This window comes from Pleurodeles waltl, chromosome 12 (assembly GCF_031143425.1).
Source record: "Pleurodeles waltl isolate 20211129_DDA chromosome 12, aPleWal1.hap1.20221129, whole genome shotgun sequence".
NCBI classification, from domain to species: domain Eukaryota; kingdom Metazoa; phylum Chordata; class Amphibia; order Caudata; family Salamandridae; genus Pleurodeles; species Pleurodeles waltl.
Window position 1 is genome coordinate 272,770,583 of NC_090451.1, and position 21,815 is coordinate 272,792,397.

The window sequence follows — 21,815 nt, forward strand, 5'->3', positions numbered from 1 at the left end:
CTCCAGAACTGCCACAGATAAGCGAGTCTTGCCCACGCTGCACCAGACGCCCACAGGCCATGTCCAGGTGGGCCGACGGGTCCAGAGTAGGTCCCCAGTTGATTCCTACCTTGTGTCCACCCTGGGTTGACCCTGCTGGCCAACATGACGATGCCTGCAGCCTAAATCCAGAGGACCCCCTGACCACAAGAGAACCAAACAAAGATACCCGGTGCCCAAAAGGTACCCCTGCACCCGCAGCCCCCTGGCCTTGGGTAATTCGACCGACGGTCCAACGTTCAGCAGGTAGCCCTCCTCCTTATCCAGCCTTTGGTTTTCCGGAACCGATCTCCTGGACCCAGCTTTCAGCATCTTTGTGACCCCTGGGGTCCCCCTCCTGAAAAGCATTGGGAGCCTGATGCTGTGTTTGCACCTTGCACCCAGCCGTCCCTGTGCAGCTGAGGGTGTGTTTGGTGCTAACATGCCCCCCCCCCCCCCCCTTCCCTTCCCAGTGTTTCTGAGTGCTCCCAGTCTCCATAGGATCCCATTCTAAATCCAACACCAACTTTGACCTCTGCACCCAGCCGGTCCGTGTTACTGGTGGTACATGTTTGGGGTCATCTTGAACCCCAACCAGTGGACATCCTAACCCCTGGAGACTAGAACTATAAGTTGAGTACTTACCTCAAAATTGCACTAACACTTTTCCTCCCCTAGGACTGTTCTGAAAATTGCCCCGTCAACTTTTGAAACTGAAAAGTCTTACTTGCCTATGAACTGTTTTATTTGCCAAACTCAAAGTACAATTGATACATATGTTCAATACTTACTTGCAAATGTACTTACCTGCAACAAGATCCTTTTGGTTCTAGAAATTATGTAACAAAATATATTTTTCTTATATAAATACTTTGGCCTGGAGTTAGTTATTGAGTATGTGCCTCATTGTTTGACTGTGTGTACAACAAATGTTTTGCACTAACCTTTGATAAGCCTAACTTCTCGACCACACTACCACAAAAGAAAGCATTGGTATTATCTACTTTAGCCTCTTTTAAACCTCTGGTGAACCCCTGGGCTCAGTGCATGATATATCTCATTTTGATATAGTATATACAAAGCCAGCTTCCTACACACCCTCTAACACAATCGCAATAAAACACACACACACTCAACAACATATGCAGGATAAATTAAACTAATACACTTACCAAAAAGAAAGCACTCTTCTCTCTAAACACAGTGGGCGTATGCTTGCAATAATTAAACTAAATCTAGCAGTGAGTGTCCGTCTTGCAAAGGTATTGTAAATAGTCTAACATTATTTTAAAGTTCAAACAAGGCAGTCAAGTTTAAAACCAATTTGTTGGCCATCTTGGAAAGGTAAAACAATTGTACACTATGAAGAAAAGCATTCGATGATGGTCTCCTGGTTTAGAACAAGAGGCCATGTAGGATGTGGGGTACCGCAGGTGAAATGAGCTGCAAGCAACCAACCAACCCATCTGCACTGCCTGGGTAGATGTAGTATCCTCTTAAGAAACTTTAAAATAAAAAGAGAAGAAAAAACAAAAGGACTGGCCAACTAGCCCTAACACTGAAGCACACATTTTCAGATGGATGTACATATGTGACCGGAAAATGCAGTCATTCACTAGGCAAGAGAGTCAATAATGGATGTGAACTGAACCATTACCCCATGCAGTTTGCTGTCATGGATCGAAGCAGAGGCAGACTAATGGCAGAACAAAGCTGATCCAAAGGCCCTTTATGTACCTCTACTGGGTATATTTTTAAATACAGATGTATGTATTAGTTAATGATTTTTTTTTTTTATTACAAGGCCCTGGCAGATTGTTAAGAAGAGATTCTAGCAATAATTAATACAATGCAAATCTCCTACTAGGGTTTGTCAAAGGCAATAACCAACACCAAAAATATTCCTTGCAAAGTTAACCTGTGGCATTTAATGTAACAAAATAAATATGCAGGAATTAATACAGCAAAATAACAATACACCCTTAAATCCTTTTTGACATATCCTTTTCGCAATTAATGTTAGGCCTAATGTGTTCATTATATCTTTCCATAGACAGATCAGACCTATGGCAACAAAAATATTTTCCTAATAGGCCTGTAGCTGTTATCAGTGGCTTATATGTATGAAAGGTAAAATTCAGACCGATTTAACCCTTTTGTCCAAATCATTCATCAATCTCCTAAATGCTCAAAGATTAATATAGGATGTGCGACCTTGGTGCGTGTGCTGCCCAGCATGCCAAAATACTATGACACTAGCTGGTGCATGCAGGTGCACCAAACCGAAGATGCACAAACATTTAGGCATGAGCCAATAAGGTCAGCGAGCCCATTATGATCACTTTTTTCTGTGTAATACACTCTAGCGTAAATTTCTCATTCTTATGTGTATATCTTCAACTCTTGTACAAAGACAGTGTGGTTCCCAGTGTGCAAGTTTCAACTAAAATGCCAATCCAGGCTTTATTCTTTCAATACAGGGTGATTCTTCGTCCATTTAACATAAACACGATGTTGTAAACCCAATGCATTTCGGGCATAAGCCCTTCGTCAGGGGTAACTACTGTGTAGAAAAAGATCACATCAGAACCAGTACTGTCAACCTATCTCCAAATGTGTCTGTGTCCATCAGAATGCCCCCGCATGACGAACATCTTACTGAGAACTGCCTCGTGACACATCTTTGAATTAAGTGATCTCACTTTAAATTCATTTACACTGTTCATAAATAACTTGTTAAATGATAATGTTGTGTGGATAACGTGGCTAAAATGTGTCCGTTTCTGAGCCCATGAGTTGAAAACCATGCAGAAAACTAGGACGAAAAATCCCCAAAGATGTGTGCCAAGCATTCATCACAGTGTAAACAAAACACGATACCATTTTTGTATAAGGACTTTCTTCTAGTGCCATGGATATTTCGTTACAATACTTTTCTTATACAGCAAGAAACATTAGCAGTTTCTTTTGACATCTGTAACCATGTACTGCACAAATTAATAACCAGTGTATCAGAAAAGTGAAACTAATACCACAAAGGGAGTCAAAACGTGAGCAAAATTTACCATCATTTAACTCTTATTTTATGTGATTAATTATCATTCATATAAAAGCTCAACGGATCATAAATAGAAGCCCTTGTTTCGGTTTCGATTTCTAATATGTCATCAATTAATCAGTTCAACTAAGGGTATAGGACCAGACTTATTGTTCTGAAAAATGCATTGCTTTTCCAGTATGGGGTGTAATTGTACACCCATCTTAAAAGTGTTTGCAGTGCATTTCCACCTCTCTGGTCTCAACGTACTCCTCATTATATAGTGCCTACGCGGTGTGTTGGGACTTCAAGATATGGCCCAGTACAAAGAAAATGGGTATATGACAACAACCCATAAGGGTAAGATAACGTCCTTTGCAAAAGGTATATTGATGATATCCTCTTGATATAGAAATTAACACATCAATAACTGACACATTTTCATAGTTTTATGAACGCACACTAAACATAAAATTGCTTTTGAATATGGATAAAGGTGAGATACATTTTTCGAATCTTAGCATAAAGAACAAACATGGAAAAATCTACACATGCCTCCATAACAAAAAAGGATAAGAACACGTGTGGCATTAGTCCAGCTTTCCCACAAAACACCTAAGGGACAACATGCCACACAGCCAACATCTGAGGATTAGAAGTAACAGTACCAACAATAAGGAATACTTTCAAAATGCATATCATATTCTTAAAAAACCTTAAGAAAGAATACTCCAAAAGGTTTTTAACCCCTTTACTGCTGAGGCTTTTTCACCCCAGTGCGGAGCCCTGTTTTGGCTATTTGGAGTAGTTCACGCTGAGGCTTCCATAAGTTTTTATTCACATAAAGGTATCCACGCCAACTTTGCACCCTTTTTCCCCCAACATCATGGGGATTCAAAAGGTACCCAGGGGTTTGTGGATTGCCCTGGAGGGGACCAAGAAAATAGCTACACTGAGTATTTTGGGGAAAATAGTGAAAAAGAGCTCCACAAAAGACAGTCTATTTTTCCCCTAAAAATGACATCAACAAAGAGTCTACTGTGCTTAAGCCACTGTCTTCCCACGTTTCAGGAGCACAAAGAGTTGAATTTAAAAAAAAATATTTACCACAGTTTTGTCATTTTCCAAAGTGGTGGTACACTGTTCCTATAATTTGTGCTTTTAAACGAAAAGCTATAGATATCTGTAAAGCAGACAAAATGTTGAATTCAGCAAGGGTTCATTTGTGTGTGCAGATCTCTCAAGATGTTCTCAAATAAACTGTTAAAATAAAAAAAAAATGCATCTTCAAAACTACAGGTCAAGGTATCCTAATCAGAATAAGAGGATCAGAGTTGTGATCCACAAAAATATGTGAATCGTAAAGTTATTTCCTGGCTCTAAGGGAGGAGCAGACAAATAAACCAATTGAAGTAGCACGTGTCTACGCCCATGTAGCAGTAAGTAGCATCTAGGTAACCACAGTTACGGCTGCCTATGTGATTGTGCACTACACACGGTCCTTGTCGTCTCTAAAAAAAGACATCCGAAGCAGTAGGACCGCTCCACAAGAATACAAGTTAATGAAAGAGCGCCATAAATCGTAGAAAATGCCTGGGGGTCCTGGGTAACTGCGGAATGCTGTCTGCAGCTAAACGCATACAAGGTCCAACATGCTTACTTAGAAATCATTCAGGTGTAGCTAAAAAAATAATCAAATACATTGTTTAACATATTATGTTTTACAGAATCAAAGGAACAACTTATGTAGAGTTAACGGCACCAAAGGTGAATACTTTACTATTCCCACTGGGTAAGAGTTTGATTAAAGTAATGAAATTGTGGGGCAACTGCGTAAAAAACAATTAGCAATCATGGGCAGCAGACAATGTGAATGCCACTCGAACAGACCACTGCAGGAAGAGGACTGTCCCAAAGATCCCCTATGCATGTATGTGTAAATATTATTTATTTGTTTAATTATTTTAATACCAAAGCACGACAGAGGAAGCTGCCAGGCCTAGAAAGATGTGCCTGGCATTTACACAGCAGAGAAGCCAACACCGATCTGGGTTTGATGCAGTAAATGGACGTTCCTTTATTAAAAAAAAAAAAAAAAATCAAATAGTAGAAAACCTGTTGTAGGAAAGCTTGCCACTAAAAACCCCCAAACAATAACGATATATTACAAGTAAATCTTACTCTTTCTGCCACATGAGTGTATATGCAGCTGACAACATATAAATTGTATTCGTTTTAAAGCGGGTGCTGCTAAACAGCTGCAATGCCCTTTATTTGACTAACTCCATCTCATGACTCCACTATGAGTAACAACTGGTTGAAACAGAAGCTTGAATATTTTGCAACCTCCGCACTGTATGATCTGAAGCTTGGCACTCTCTACCTTTCCACAAGGATGTAAAACTCGGCTATTGCACGCGCAATTTATCATGCTCTGCTGTTCACTCTCTTCACTTCTATAACAACGGTGAGAAATAGGTTACATCAAGAGGCACGGAGGAGAAATGCAACTCGTTTTGTTCTGGAAAGCAAAATAAATCATCAGCTGATATTGAATGAAGAATATTTTTTATGATCCTTTGGTTGGTCCCTCTCTTAGGCAATTTGTCTTCCAGCATAAGTAAAAAGTTCATTTAATGGGAATAGCATGCTGAAGCTTTTTTTAAAATATGTAAAAGCTAAGCACGTGCAACTTAATAGAAATGTATTAAAATTTGGAAGAACTAGGAGTTTTAATTTCTGAATGCCAGTGTGATGTCTCGGTGTGTTAAACGCTTATCAGTGGCACATACAGTCAGTGATTGGCAAGTCATGAGTTCATATCCCAGCTAGGCCGACTCAGACTTTCATCCTTTCGAGGTAAGTGAACTGAATATTTGGACACTATTAACGCCGGTTAGCTACAGTGCTCAGATACCGCAGACGTGCAGCGTGAACAGCTATATAACAAAAAACGGTATCATTAATTGGGGAATCATCTAAATGATAAGATAGGTGCAATTCGAACTGCTCTACTGTAAAAACAACAATTATAAAAGAGTAAACAGTGATACAGTATTCAATATCAGGGAAAACATGTTCGAATCTGTCTTTCAAACCACAGGAGAAAGGTAAGAGCATTTCTGCGGATTTCGTTTTTTTTCCTGTACAGACTGTCTGTCGATCTTGGTGGGATTGGTGACTGGGGAGAATGTCCGGTTGAGCTGTGAGCCTTGGTTTTTTCCTTATTTTGATTTCATATGTTATGCGACAATTTGGGGAATTTGAATAGAGGTCTGCCGCCCTCACATAGTCCATGGCAGCAGCATTAGACATGTGGACAGCCCCCCGGGGGTACGAAGGAGGAAGTGGCAGGCAGGGGGCATATGTTTGGCACCAAGCCCTGAGGGCGTCTATAGCAGGGTGCCCTAATGCACTGTGGGCCATTCAGAAGCAGATTTGCAAATACTTCAACAATTCACACATGCACTCTCTCTCTGATTGGTGGAGAGGTAAAGCCTGGACATGCTGCGGCGCACATACTGGGCTCTTTAAGCAGCTTCTTGGCAGTTTATTTCTTGGTTTCATCTTTTGAGGTGAGGTTAGTTGGGCGCAAGCAAAATGGCACTCTAAAGGGGGAAACACTAGCAGTGGAGTCAGGTGAGGCTTTGCCAGCACTCGTGTCTTCACCCTTCTACTCCCCCAAAACCCTGCTATTTTAGGTTTTAGCCAACGCATTCTCAGAGACTGTCACTTTACAGATCAATTGTGAAAATGTGTTAACAGTTGCCACCATGCTCTCCATCCCCCGGTCCAAAGTGTTTTACTGGTGGGGAGAAGTCACAGTAAGGCTGAAGAAAACTGTGCTACACTATAACAAGGACGTGGGCTTGCTTGCTAAAGACTGAGAGTGGAGTGTATAAAGCCCCAGTGCCAGGCCAGGCGCTCCATCCTGTCTCCTGCTGTTGCAACAGGCATGATGCAGGCCAAATGAAGTAAAGGCCTGACTTTGCCCTTTCCTGCCTCTTGAAAAGTTCAACACGTCTAACCCCCGATTGCACCTAATAAAGGGAGTTTCACTAGCTCCAAACTTTAAAAACAAACCTATATCAAGGGTGAGAAAATGTTAAAATATGTTTAATTAACTGATGCACGTATCGGTCTATCCTGTTTCACACAAGTAAAAGGCCAGTCTGGCTTTTTGTGCTCATAAAGATACAATTACATTTGTGGGTGGGCAGGTGAATAAACTACAGGCTTCACAGAATTATAATGAAGGAATTAATGTATGTTTGAACATCAGACGTATGATTTAACGCCTATGGGTAAATGGCAGAGCTGACGAAACTACATTGCAAGCACTTCTCTGAGAAAAGCTAAAAACGACACAAATCAGGTGATGTTGACTCCAGTTACCGCCAGCTAACGAAGCATGAAGTGTGATCCCACTTACCTCATCGCTGAAGTTTCTGAAAGCAGCCACCCTCTCTTCCACACTGTCTTGGCTGAGAGGGACTAGTTTTAAGCGTTCAATAATCTGCATATGAGCAAAACAGAAACTAGTAAAAGTAAGTGAACGTTGTCAACATGCTAAAAGTACAGCAACTAGCAAAATATACATTTTCTTACATCATTGGAACATTTCATTCTTCGAATTTCAATCTCACAAAATTTAGCTTGTTAACCATATCTGCTAACCATATTAAATGAAGGGTCACCAGCTTGACCCCCATGTCTGAACAGAAGATATGCATCCTTGAACAATCATAAAAAGAATATTCCTGACATATCAATGGTTATGCTCGATTTAAAGTGTATGTATTAATATTTCAATATACCTTTAGTTAAATGTGTCAGCTTTCTTATTACAGTCGTACGAAGATATAGTAAAACGTGTTTAAACTGTTACTTCCTATTAGAAGAGTTTAAGCTTGAAGACATCCAATAAGTAGCACATGTAAGCAAAGGCGAATCAATGCAGTGTGAACAAGCCCAATTGTTACATTAATGCAGTACTGCGTTATTGCCTACGTGCAAACAATTGGGTGTACTATAATTGTGCAATCATCTCACTCAGGGTTGGAAGCAGTTACTTAAATTCAACACAAGGGGGCACAACAATGAAAGTACACAGAGAAACACAGAAGTGTACAACTCACAGCCACACACCAGGACCGAAAAAGTGAGTTTCTAACTGCATGGTCCCAAACTATAATTTAGGTTTAATTGCTCTAGCTTGCTTCATGAACATATACCTTCCCTTTGTAACGAGAAATGAGACGGACAAAAACATACAGAAGGTCAAATATTCTCAAATACAATTTGGGAAATTACTTTATGGGGGTAAAATGCATGCCTGAGATAAGAGGAAAAGGTCTAATGAATACAATTCCAAAACACAATCTACAGCTTAACGAATCCCACTGCCCATCAAATGGATCTGCATTGGATACCATCTCATTCAATGACAAAAAAATGTCTGAAGAAAGGCCTACTACACACGTGCAGGAAAGTAAAAACGTATTTATGTTTTTAAAAAATCTGCTTTTTACCCTGTCCTGGTGTGCATTTCTAAACAGGTGTCAAACCGAGCAAAGATGGGATATCTGCACAAATCAGTACGTTTGTCCTAAAAACACTTAAATCGGACTTACATCAAATGCTCTGTCAATATTGCCAGCATGGTACTCATCAAAAAACGTGATCAGGTCAAGAAGAAGGTGGAACGTGGAGAAAACAGATTTTTCTGCAGTTATTGCTTGAGCTTTATACCTGAAATAGTAAAATAGTTAAGTACCAGAGGGTTTCCGGGTATATTTATGCTCGAAATAACGTATTTGCATTGAGATTTTGCAAGACACAGCTATTCTGGCTTCCTAAAACCAACTGTTACCATTTCATTTGTTTATATAGTCATTACCTATGTAATGCTTCAGTCTGCTATGAAGGTTTGTAGCAGGACTGGACCTAGAGAAACAAAGGCCTAGCTATCTTTCTGTAATCACAGTGAAGCACCAAAGGCCTGAGTTAAGGCAGACACAAAATTAAGAGATTCATACAAAATATGATAAACGATAAAACAGTCTCCTTATAATGAGGCCAGATGAAACATAGTGATACATACAATCAAACGAGTAGGAGGAACTGTGGTGCTTGGAACCAATACATAATTGTAAACTGTCAGCACAGTGCCATGAAAATGTAATGTATCTGAAACACTATTTCACAGTTTGCTCTATGTAGACAACAACCAACCGAATTCTCCTACGTGCAAGAATGATCAAAAATGTAAAAGGCAAGAGGGTTAAAGAGTAGCTATGAAAAGGATGTTCCCAATTTATCTTTGTGCATTAAACGTAGTGAAGGCAACACCTCAACTATATTTTACACGTTACGAGAAGAAGACTGACCAGTTTTGCAATGGTGGTGGTTTAGATCGATTTCTTCGGTCAATAAATCTTTGTGTCAGAGCCCGCAAACGCCCGGTTAAGAACAGGCAGCCAGGTTAACTAATAGGTGAAATTCTGAACGAGAGAAACTACAGTCACAGAAGGAGGAGAATTCATAGAGGATGGTTTGAGAACATTAATCTAAAAGGACTGCAATGGAATCTGAAGCACAACGTTTTTCAGAACCATGGTAGCAGCTAGTGAAGGTGAGGGTTTCCTGTTTGATGAATAACAGTATCTTCTACCGAAACTGTCCTGTTGAGATGGTGGCGGCGGCCGCCGCCGCATCACAGGGCAAAAAAATACACTGATGGCAGGCGTCTCGTGGCACGGAGGACCCAACGGTAATTCTATTTGTTCCCCTAAATCAGAACCCCAAATCAGGGGATAAAACTGGCATTCCAACACTCTAAATGAGGCTGGAGATACAGGAGGCTGCAGATCGGTTTCTGCGCGCTTATGCAGGTATCCCATTTCTGGCAACCTCTAAATGATTTCCAATTTACTTACATCACACAATATCTGTAAAAAGAAATAACTCCAGTACTTTAGGTATGCATCGCAGTAGTGTGCAACAGACATATGGCCTGTACACACACTACACTGCTTGTAGATGGCACAGATACAAATTGCCAATGACAAATGTTTTCTTAACTGACAAAAAGAAATGCATATAAGAAAAGAGACACAGACATCCAAGCTTGCATATCTAAAAACAAAAGCTGTTAATGCCCTGATGTATTCTGTACATCTGAAAACATGGCGAGCCATATAGTAAATGTCCGAATTAGGTAAATTATGACTGGAAAAGGATTGCGTGCAAATCCTAAGACATCTGAACAAACAAACAATCATGGAGACATTTTGCAGAGTTTTATGGGACCCTAGTTTGATAATTTTAGGTGCAATGTGCCATTATTCCCTGTATCAATGGCAGGGACACATAACACCACCCTCGTTCCACTTTACTACTGCACAGTCCATCGGACGACTGAGTAATATAGGAACTTAATTACAAAGAGGGCCTAAGTAGCAGTCATTCAATGGTTTACATTGCGAAAAATGTTTTGGTTGGATGTACTTTTGTAATTAGAGAGGGTAGGTCGTGCAGATACATTACCAAGCCTAGCATGTATACAAACAAACACACACACACAGACCCCTACACCAGGAGTACTAACGCATTTTGCATATATGCTTGGTATTTGCGGAACTTTATTATCATTCCCTTGCACTCTAGTGCCACATACAATTAATATGAATCACTATTAAATAATAATAAAAAGAAACAAGCAGAATCATTTAAATCCGCACAGTGAGATAAAAACGCAGTGCACAAATATGCCTGCAAGCACACTGAAAATGGCCGTGACTTCACCATTAATCTGTATGTGTTTCACTATTGGTAAGGGCCTGTTTTTTTTTTTTTTTTTAAATCAATAGTGGCAGTAGGGTCGAAGTTCAAATTCCAAAATCCCATAACTGTACATAAACTAGGCATTTGGGGTTCCTAATTCCTAACTATTAGTAAACTAAACAAATAGATAGTGGTTTCCCGTTTTAGTTTAAAAAAAAAAAAACAAAAAAAAAAAAAACACTGAACTTTTGATTGTACCATTATGATCGAGGCGAGGCTTATTTGATCACCACACTGTAAGAAAGTGAACTATGGTTTCATGATCGGTCACTCATCTCTCAGGAACCTAGACATTAACTGAATGCGATAACTTTCACGCAGATACCCCGGCAGGTCTTACCTTTCTGCAATGGAATGCGCCATGTTCTTCAATCTCTCCTTGTTAGACTGTGGGGCACTAATCTGGGAAACCACAGGACTCAGCAATGTATTCATCAGCTCTAAAACCTTGTCGGGATTCTGTTCAACAAGAAAGGGACTTGTGGTAAATCGAGAACTGGTCAAACTTAAATCATTTCAAAAGTTAAAAGGCCCATAAAGTAGGGCACGAATAAGACACAAGTGCATAACACAAATAACCAATAAGACAAATGTAGATAATAAACGTTCATGAAAAAGGGATGAACTAAATATGTGCTCTTGTCTTAAATAAAAGAGTAGCTTTCCGTTGTTTCTGAAAAGTATCGTTAAAAGTTATATATCAGTACTCATATTCATCTGTTGAGCAACAAGAAGAGAAATGTTGTGTACAGAATGTTTACTTTGTATTTCAAGCAAGATACATCAGGAACAGTCTGTGGATGGAATTAAAAACGACAGGGATACGATCGAGCCGATAGGTACGTAGGTACGGATTGTGTGAGCATGAACTAAGATGAGGAACTCAAACAGGTATCAGTGATAGGATGGTGTATACATGGGAAAGGGTGCATTGTATGTGGTAGGTTGAAAAGAACATGAAAAAAGTTGAGGATTGTTTCAACCGATTTAAAAGAGCAATGAGAAAGACTGGGGAGGTGCCGATGATTACACGTTTGTAATGATTACTAGTTTAACGAGGATTTTAGCAGCAAGGAGCATGGGCTGGCTTATTTAGATACTTGGGTAAACGCAGAGCAGGTGGCTGCAGATTGAACGTTTTACGGGTTAGCTTACGCATTGTTACATTTATGGCAATTTCAAATATTAAGCATCTGCTTGATTTTATAGTAACTTGCTCAACTGAGTTTGCTCCCATGTACTGTTTGCAAAAGTATGGCTTCTTAGGCTGCTTGTTTAAAAGCTTATATTCTATTATTGTGAGCTAGATAACAACTATTTAATAGTCATGCTCTTTCAAAGCCATCAAACCCACACATTTGGCTTCGAGGGAAATTGCCATTATTTACAGATAAGAAACTACTAATAATCACATTCACTGAAATCTAAAGACAAATTAACAATATATCAGGGTCATATGCTTTGGAGGTGGGGACACGTTTGATTTTATGTGTGCTAGAAATAAAAGACTACTCTAATTTTGTATGAGCCTCTAAAGAGAGGCCACCAGAAAGAAGAGTGTCGTATGACTGATGGCTTCCTGGAAAATGAAATAAATTATGATTAGAGTACCTTTTCTAATTGGCAGTTTTAGGCAAACACTAGAACCAAAGAAATTAGAAATAATCACAAAACTATGGACAAAAAAATACAGTAGGCTATACAGCTTTTACAAGATTACAAATAATTTTTCAAAGAAAGGAAGTGGTTACCAAGCATTATTAAAAAACACAAGATTAGCAGTGGCTTTTAAAGAAAGAGTACCTTTGCTAGATCATAGAGCTTTGTTGCTTCCTCAAACAATCCTTTATTTTCTGCAACCGAAGCTACTTTGCTGATAATTGGCTTGGTGTCTCTGGCAAATTTATCTATAACTCCAGGCTGAAAAAAGTATCCAATTATTAATTACATTGTTACATCAAAGAAAAACATCTAAGGTAGAAACTTTCATAAAGAGAGTAACTGGCAGACATATGCGTCCTTCCTTTGATATGGCAAGTGCCTGACTTCACCAGCGCCTCCTCACATGCATGTCAATGGAAGGTATCAAAGGTCGCATTTTCAGGGGGTCTGAATAAAGCCAAAACCAAGTACAATAAGCCAAAATATTACACAAAATAACAGCAGAGAGAGGCTTGGGATTAAGAAGGCTGTGTCTGCCCCCTGGGGAAAATTCAAGGGTTAAAGACTGATGTGGAAACTTCTGCAGCAGCTCTCCAGAGCTGGCAGAGGGCACAGGCTCTGTTACAACATCAGACACATGGTAGTGATGTAGTTTATGGGACCATAAAACACCAGGACTGGCACCCTAACTTCAGTTCAACTGTTTATGCTGTGACTTCCAAGGAGTTATTGAGCAATTGGACAGTCAAGTAGTAGTGCAATAGAATACTAATTTATTAGTAAGGGCAACACGGTTTTCCAGAACAAAGAGGATGGAGGAAATGGTACTTGACAGCAATGTAAGGAACCTGAAGGCAGAGTACACACCTGAATGATCAGCAGAGGAAGAAGGTAGCTTATCCTTTTGATGGATACTTCTACCTGCAGGTTCCTCACCTTCAAAGAGGCACCCAAACAACATCCCCTTTGGGTGATTGAAATGGAGACCTAAACCAGAAAGTCATAAAGGACAGACCAGGCAAAGTGGGCATCTTAATCTCTTTCAAATCCAAGCAGTAATCCTTCTCGAAAGTATGAAGAGAGGACCACATAGCTGCCTTGCCTGGGCTGAAGTGAGGGATGTTGCCCTAGATCAGAGGTCTTCACACTGGGGGGCGGGCCCCCTTAGGGGGGCCTCAAGAAGTGCCAGGGGGGGCAGACTCTGGCCAAAAGAAGCATTATACAGGTAACAGGCCTTTGTTTAAAGCGAAAGCAGTTTAAAAAAGGAAACAGTACTTAACAGCAATGTTTAAATAGGTCTAGACATATTTAAACATTGCTTTCTTTATAAAATAATTGTGAAAAATTCTGAAGGGGAGGCAATTATTTTTATTTTTCAACTGGGGGGGGGGCAGCATTAAAAAGTTTGGAGACCACTGCCTAGATGGTCTTTATTGGAGTGAAGCATAGCATGATACAGTCGGATAGAGTTTGTTTCTGTACCACCTGACCTGTTTATTTAGTGCGTGTAGCCGTTAAAGATTTGGTTACCAGGGCAAAATGTATTTTGTGCAGCTGATTCAGAAACTCACTGAACACTTCAGGTCGAGTCTGTGAAGCCTCTTTTCCTACTTGGGGGATGAAATATGTAAAGGGGGTCAGATATACAGAAAGCCTGCAACTTACTGACCCCACTGAGCCTAATTGATGGCAACTAGGAAAACTGTTTAAGTCAAAAGCTGTGAGTGGCAACTGAGCATGGCCCAAGCGGAGTTCCCATAGGAAATAATAGAACCAAATTAAGATCAAACTGAGACCTAATCAATTCTCCATGAATGAAGGTGTATACTGTTAAGACTGAGGTGCAGGACCTGTCTTCCCTGCTTGGAAAAACAGGTGCACTCTGAGTGGAAAATGAAGAGGGGCCGAAATCAACAAATGCCACAGGTATGAATACCAGACCCTTCATGGCTAGTCAAGGACAATAAGAATTACTTGGGCCAGTCATGGCAACTCTTCCTCAGAACCTGGGGAATTAAGGTATGGGAGAAATGCATAGAGGAGAGAAAACTCCACTCAAACTGAAATGCATCCCTAATGCTCCCCACAACAAATGTTGGAAGCTCAGAACCTTGTGATGTGGGTGTTGTCTCCATGTGAAATGTGTCTCAAAGGGCAAAGAGCACTACTTCTAGATGTACACACCACTCATCAGCAAGATGACAGCAACTAAGACTGTCACCCCTTGTGTTCAGTGAATCGGTCACATGGTAGGCCATCATCAACAGACCATGCTGGCGTGCCAAGGCCCCGCAGTCTCAGAGTTCAAGCCCCTATTCCTTCCTGCTTGGTCATGTATCTTGCAGTCATATTTTCACACAATCATCGAAAAATGAAATCCGGTGGGGAATCTTGAAACAGGCATCTTCGAACAATACTTACATAGAAACATTGCTCCTGAGAGTTAAGGCAGACAGTGGAAAGTGGCCTAAATTAAATGTAGGCAGTCAAAAATTAGTAACCCAGTGAACCAGTAATGCCATTTAAGGCCCAAAATTTAAAGATACAGCATTACCAGTGTTTTTGTAATCTGAGGTTACAATTAAGGGTAATATTAAAAGCGTGTGGTGCCCCTGTCAATGCAAAGGGAAACACGGCCATTGGCACAGAAGGTGTTGTCAAATGCGGCGTGGGAACAGACTGCAGCACAGTCTCCGAAGCCTGTGTTGGACTTGTGTAGCGTTCGCTCTGACCAGGGCCTAAGTTTCTACAGACGCCGAGCCTGAAACCAGTGGTCATCAAACAGCATTTGTATGGTGCAAAGGGCATCCCCAGAATGAGGCCACATGGGCCTGCGTCCATGAGGTGGAAGTAGAGACGTGGTGCAGGCTCTGGGTGCAGGGTTGGATGCCACCAGGGAAATCTACACTAGATGCCACAAGGGAAATAAATCTACACTAGATCCATTAATGGGGCGGGGGGGGGGGACTTGAATGTGGACTTACCTAGTTTTGACCTCTGAGGAGAAGAGGATCGCTTTTCCTTCCTCTTGTGCCTTGTCTTGTCCTTGGAAGATCTGGTGAATAGGGACGAACTTGATAGTGCCCTGGGCCTGGCCACTGACCACAACCCCACTCTGCGGCACCCCTGCTGATCTTATTGAGATCAACCCATGAAAAGCTTGGCAATCCATCCTCTGATGGCATTCACTTACATTTGCTGGAAGAGGTCACACAGCAACATGTTGTGCCTCGAACTGACAGTCGTCATGTGAATCCATGATGGACTTTTGGTCATCATACCAACAACAGTGCTTGACACCAGACCTGTTCAGGGGTGGCATGTCCCGAACTGGGGCAAATGAAAAAATTATGAGAGAAAAAATTCTTCAGCACGTGAGAACGAATTTCCAGATGCATTGAAAGCCGCATAAAATAACTCACATTAAGGGACCATTCCTGACACTATATGGCCCCACTGAAGTTGTCACAACCCCTGTGCTCATCACCAGAGTCTGTGCCCTCTACAGGCGCTGTCTAGCTGTTGCAGAAGTTTCCAGACCTCTCTGGTGCCGGGGAGTTTACAAAGATGAGGAATATGCGTGATAAAGTATTCACCAAAAACAACATGAGCTGACCTAAAGTACACAAAGCATGGCAGACAGCTAGTGCTTGGCTCCATTGAATGCCTACTGTTGTAGTTTCTGTCAGCCATTCTGACATAATAAGAAAAAAAGTACAAAGGCCTCTGATATTGAGCAAGGTATGTATGCCTTCATTAACGCTCACTAACAGTTTAAAAATCAAAAAGAAGCGTTCAGATTACCTGCCTGGCACCAAGGTCCACTGACATGTCAGACTTTGATTTGCCGGAATTCCAATGGGTTACAGCCAATCATCACAAATTTGTATTGGGAGTCCCTATGCTGGACCATGCAAAAGTAGGCATGCCTTCAGCTGACTTATACCTACCCTGTAGGAAAGGCCAAGGAAAGAACCACTGGATGGAGAGGATACAAATACAAGCAGCTTGGGCATTAAAATGTTTTCAGTTGTTCTGTAGAGTGGCCAAGAATGATTGTTTTGGTCTTCCATCCTCAATACTGCATGAGGACCGGGAAGGATAATGCTTTTTCTCACACCCCCTTCCCACAAGCAGCTTTGCCCAATAGTGGAGATGAGGGGAGAAATGTGAGGTTTAACATTTTGGCTCCTCTATTTAAAAACCAATAATAAATAAAGACAATTGTTTGCTGCCCTTCCACATTTGCTTCAAGGCTGGACAGTCAGTTCCAGTATGTCTACCTCCATGTCTGGATGTAGGAATACTGTTCCTGTACATATAGTAATTAAAGATTTGGGGGTATTTTGTTTGCGCCACCTTTACCAAGGGTGCAGGCGTTTTTTTGTTTTTTTTAACAAACTTCACAACATACTGTAGTATGTAACAGTAAAGGTTGAGGATGGGTTTAAGTTTCTTACCTCCTGCCTTGCCTTCCTCACTTCTTTTAATCCTCTTTGATCAATGAACAGCATCTGATAGGGTTTAACACCTAGTCCTCCTCAAAACACCATTCTTGAATCAGAATCAGTGACACCATCGTGCAATGGTTTGTCTCCTAGCAAACAAACCAACTCATACTAGGTTATTCAAATGAACACCTCAATAAGACAGTGGACTCTTTGATGTAAGCCATGCCCACAAGGCTCAAGCTCGACTCAGGTCAGCTTCAATCTAGAATATCAAGGCATACTCCTGACTGGAAGGAAAACTGAGATAACCAGTATGTGGGTGAAGGACAAGTTACTTACCTCCAAAAACGCCTCAACTGGTAGAGACTATATCTAGTGGCAGAATCCTTAGCCCAGGCGTCAGACTGGATCCAGAAGATTTTCCTGAGCAGTACCTCACAGCGCCGTTAGGTGATCGGCTCTGCATCAGTCAGCGTAGTCCGCACTGGATATGTTGTCGTGGGTCCCACATAGGTGCCACCCAGGCTCATTGATGTCAGTTTCTTTTCACGATATTCCACGCCAACAGTGCAGAGCCATAAAGAACACTGACTACTGGTTTGTCAAAAGTAAGGCCCTGAAAGGGGAGTCCCTGCCCCTAGAAATCAGTTCAAAGAGCGGGCATGATGAGTGGGCCAGAAAGGAATCTGTAGCTAGATATAGTCTCAACCAGACAAGGCATTACCAAAGGTAAGTAACTTGTTGATCATTAGAGACTTCTAGCTGCAGATTGCTTAACTTTGAATGGATATCCAAGCATTATCATCCCCGGAGGTGATCTGCAAGCCAAGTTCAGATTAGAAAGTACTGCAGGACCGAATGGGCAAAGTGCCCGTCCCTTCAGACCTGACTGTCCAGGAAGTAGTGTTTGGTAAACCTGTGCAGAGATTACCACACTGCTGCCTGACAGACGTCAAGGACTGGAACTCCACATGCTAATGCAGTGGTTGCAGCTTTAGCTCAGGTAGAATGAGTGTGAAAACCCTCAGGGGTTGATTTGTGGTCAGTGCATTACAGTTCCTAATGTAGAGAACAACCCTTCTGGAGATGGCCCACTTCTGCACTGACCAATGCTCTTTTTAGATCCAAGGGACAGAGTCTCTCCTCTTCCTTAGAAGAATGTGAGGGTACATAAAAAGTAGGCAAAGTGATGATTTGACCTATATGAAAGGACGTGACCATTTTTGGTAGAATAGAGACCCTAGGAAGGCTGTTTTCAAAGCAAGATGCCTGAGTGGACAACTGCAGAGAGGTTCCAAAGGAGTTTACATCACAAAGGTCAAAACTAAATTCAGATCCCAATGGGGCATAAGGAATGGGAACAGAGGAAAAAGATGTGTAAGACTGTTGAGGAACCTCTGTACAACAGGAGAAAAACAAAGAAGTTTGATCAGACAACCTTAAAAAAGCAGAAATAGCAGTCAAATATCCCTTAAGAGTGCTCACAGCAGATTCCTGCTGGGCATGGGAAAGGATAAACCAAAGGACCTCAAAGAGAGGGGGAGAAAAGGGGTCAACAGACTTGTCTGTGCAAAATGCCACAAATTTCTTGCAATGCCAGGATATACCATTTTGGTGGAGGGATGCCTGGCTGCCAAGATCACATTTCGAACTTTGGGAGGAAGGTCGAAGGCTGTCAGCTGCCAACACTAAATCTACATGCAAGAAGGTAGAGAGTGGACAGGTCTGATTCCAGAACCAGAGGATGCTCCCAAAGAGGCAGTCTAATTGGAGGATCGATGGACGTGCTCAGCAGCACGGGATACCAGACTCTCCGTGCCCAATCCAGAGCCACAGGAATTACTTGTGCCCAGTCGTTCCTAATCTTCTTGAGGACTCTGGGTAGGAGTGGCATGGCCGGAAAGGTATAAAGGAGGCCTGAACTCCACTCGAGATGAACAGCTTCTCTGAGCAATTGCTGCCTTGGAAACTCAATGTGCAAAATTGCTGACATTGTGCAATCTTTGCGGAGGCAAACAGATCTAACTAAGGCTCTCCCCACTGCTAAAAGATCTTAAACCACCTCCGGATGGAGACACCATTTGTGATCAACTGGGTATTTTCAGCTGAGTTTGTCCACTCTGGCATTCAAAGCTTGCCAGATGTTGAACTACAAGGAATATCCCCTGCTGTTCCAGCCATGTTCAGAGGCGCAGAGCTTCTTGACAAAGGGTCCATGACCCCACCCCGGCTGCTTGTTGCAGTAACACGTGGCGGTGGGGTTGTTCACGAACACCTGCATCATCTTTCCCTTGAGAGAGGAAGAAAGGCTTTTAATGACAGTCGGACTGGACAAAGCTCCAACAAGTTGATGTGGAGTCCAGGTGCCCCTGATCTCCACCGATCCCAGATGGCCGCCCATCTCAGGAGTAACGCATCTGCCACTACTGTCAGATCTGGCATGGGAAGGGAAAGGGACCTGCCTCTGACCAAATCGCTGTACATTCACACTACTGCAGATCTTGCATAGTTCCCTCCAAGATCTGGACCTTGCCAGAGAGATTACCCTGATGCTGCGCCCACTGGGACTTCAGCTCCCACTGCAGAGCCTGCACATGCCACCTGGCATTTGTCACTAGCAGGATGCAGGACGCCATGAGGCCCAGCAGCCTCAGAAGCACTCTCACCGAAATCCAGGACAGACGCTGAAATATAGGCATCATAGCCTGAATATCCTGGACTTGGCACTCGGGAGGATAGCCCAATGCTGCAGTGTCCAGCTCCGATGAAAGAGAGCGTCGGAGAAGGAGTCACGCGTGACTTCAGCACTTTTATAGTGAACCCCAGTGAATGCAGGAGGTCTGCCGAAGTCTGAAGGTAGGCGACAACAGCCTGGGGCGAGCCTGTCTTCAACAGCAAGTTGTCAAGATGGGGAAGACTGAAACCCCTGATCTCCACAGAGGAGCTGCAATCACTGCCATCTTCTTGGTGAACACCTGAAGAGCGTTGGTAAGGACAAAGGGAAGCGCTGTTAACTGAAAGTGTTCATAGCCTATTGTGAACCGTAGGCAACATCTGTGGGTAGGCAGGACGGGGATATAGCATAAGCATCCTGCAAGTCTAACGCTACCATCCAGTCTCCTGGGTCCAGGGCAGATAAAAACCTGAGCCAAAGTGAGCATCCTGAACTTCTCCTTCCTGAGGAAGAGATTGAGGGACCAAAGGTCTAGGATAGGGCAAAGACCCATGTCCTTTCTGGAACCAGAAAGTAGCAGGAATAGCAACCACAGCCTACTTCCGGCACAGGAACCTTCTCTATGGCTCCCTTGGCCAAAAGAGCCGTAACTTTCTTGTGGAGAAGGGACAAATGATCGTCCATCATCCGATTGAAGGATGATGGCATGGATGGAGGAGTAGTCCTTTCGCATCTGCAAAAAGCACCTGTCTGACAATGCATTGCCAGCTGAGCAGGTGATAGCAAATACTGCCGTCAACTGGCCCATGGTGGGGGGTGAGTCATACTAAGAAGGTTTAGAGGTGCTGCAGGAGGGAGGGTGGGCGCGGGCTGACCAGACCGCCGGCCACCTGACTCACAAGGTCAGTGGGTCCCGCACCCTTTGCCACACAGAAACAACTATCCATCTAGCTATGCCGGTTTTGGATATTGGACTGTCTTTGTGAGGTTGTGAAAAGGCCACAAAGAGCTGCTTAGTTTTTCTAAACTCGTTGGTTCTGTCAATGTAAAACATGAGTGCTCTTTTAACATCCAGAGTGTGGAGAACTCTTTCCACAACTGAGTCAGGATGTGGAAAGAAGACTGGTAGCTCAATGGATTGGTTTATATGGAAATGTGAAACCACTTTAGAAAGAAACTTCGGGTCTGTGCAAAGGACCATCTTGTCTTTATGAATGGGGAATAAGGGTTCTTCTAAGGTTAATGCCTCAAGCTCACAGACACACCTGAGTGATGAGATGGCAAATAAGAAAGCTACCTTCCTAGAAAGTACTGAAGAAGACATGAATGAAATGGCTCAAAAGGAGGGTCCATGAGCCTGGTAAGCACAATACTGAGGTTTCAGCACTCTGAGTAGAATGACCCTATTAAGGCCTTCCATGAAAGCTTTAATGACTGGGATTCAGAACAAATAACTATGTTGTCTGTTTTGTAGATATGCAGCTATAGCTGAGAGATGTAGGCAAATGGAAGCGTAAGCTAAATTTGCTTTCTAGGTCGAGCACGCAAGTACTTTCGGACCTGTTATCTATCTGTGGGCTTTTAACCAGGCCCATCTCACACCCATCACCTTCTCTCATTCGTGGGCTTGCCTTTCAAAAATCCCTTGATGTCACTGGTAAACGCTTTATGTTTGCCCCACTGCGGGGCGGTTTTGTTACTGCCCATCAGACTGACCCTGTTACACTGATAATTGCATGATTTTTTATATACTTCAGTGTGGGCAAACTACTTTGTTCTTTTGTCTCACCACTTCGTGTTCCATGCCAGGCACGGCACTTATTGTGCCAACAGCACAAAATCCAGCAGTGGTTTTGGTGCGCTGGTTTTTAGCAGCACACGCCCGAGTCCATGGGGCTTCGGTGCGTTAATTAGTGCGCCGTCCGAAATTGCATTTCAGCTGCACTCAGTGGTGCGGCAGCTGCTGTCAGGGCTGGGCCTGGCGCTGAAAGGGGATGTGCGGAAAGGGCTTCAGGGAAGCCAGCCAGTGTGCTCCACACTTGGCTGTTTGGACTGAAAGTATTAACAAAGCAAGCCTGAAAAGATAAGCCTTAAAACCCTTCTTGTGGGGGCATTCTTGCACCAGTCA

The 21,815-nt window shown here is 42.5% G+C and overlaps 1 protein-coding gene across 1 annotated transcript in view; it reads right to left on the bottom strand.

Moving 5' to 3' along the window:
- Positions 1 to 21,815, bottom strand: part of NUP93 (nucleoporin 93) — a 305,671-nt gene that overhangs the window by 10,733 nt on the left and 273,123 nt on the right. Inside the window, exons 17-20 of the mRNA XM_069215817.1 lie at positions 12,704 to 12,820; positions 11,241 to 11,359; positions 8,689 to 8,806; positions 7,488 to 7,571 (exon numbers count right to left, since the gene is read on the bottom strand). Coding sequence (XP_069071918.1) covers positions 7,488 to 7,571; positions 8,689 to 8,806; positions 11,241 to 11,359; positions 12,704 to 12,820 — 438 coding nt within the window. The remainder of the gene's footprint in view (positions 1 to 7,487; positions 7,572 to 8,688; positions 8,807 to 11,240; positions 11,360 to 12,703; positions 12,821 to 21,815) is intronic.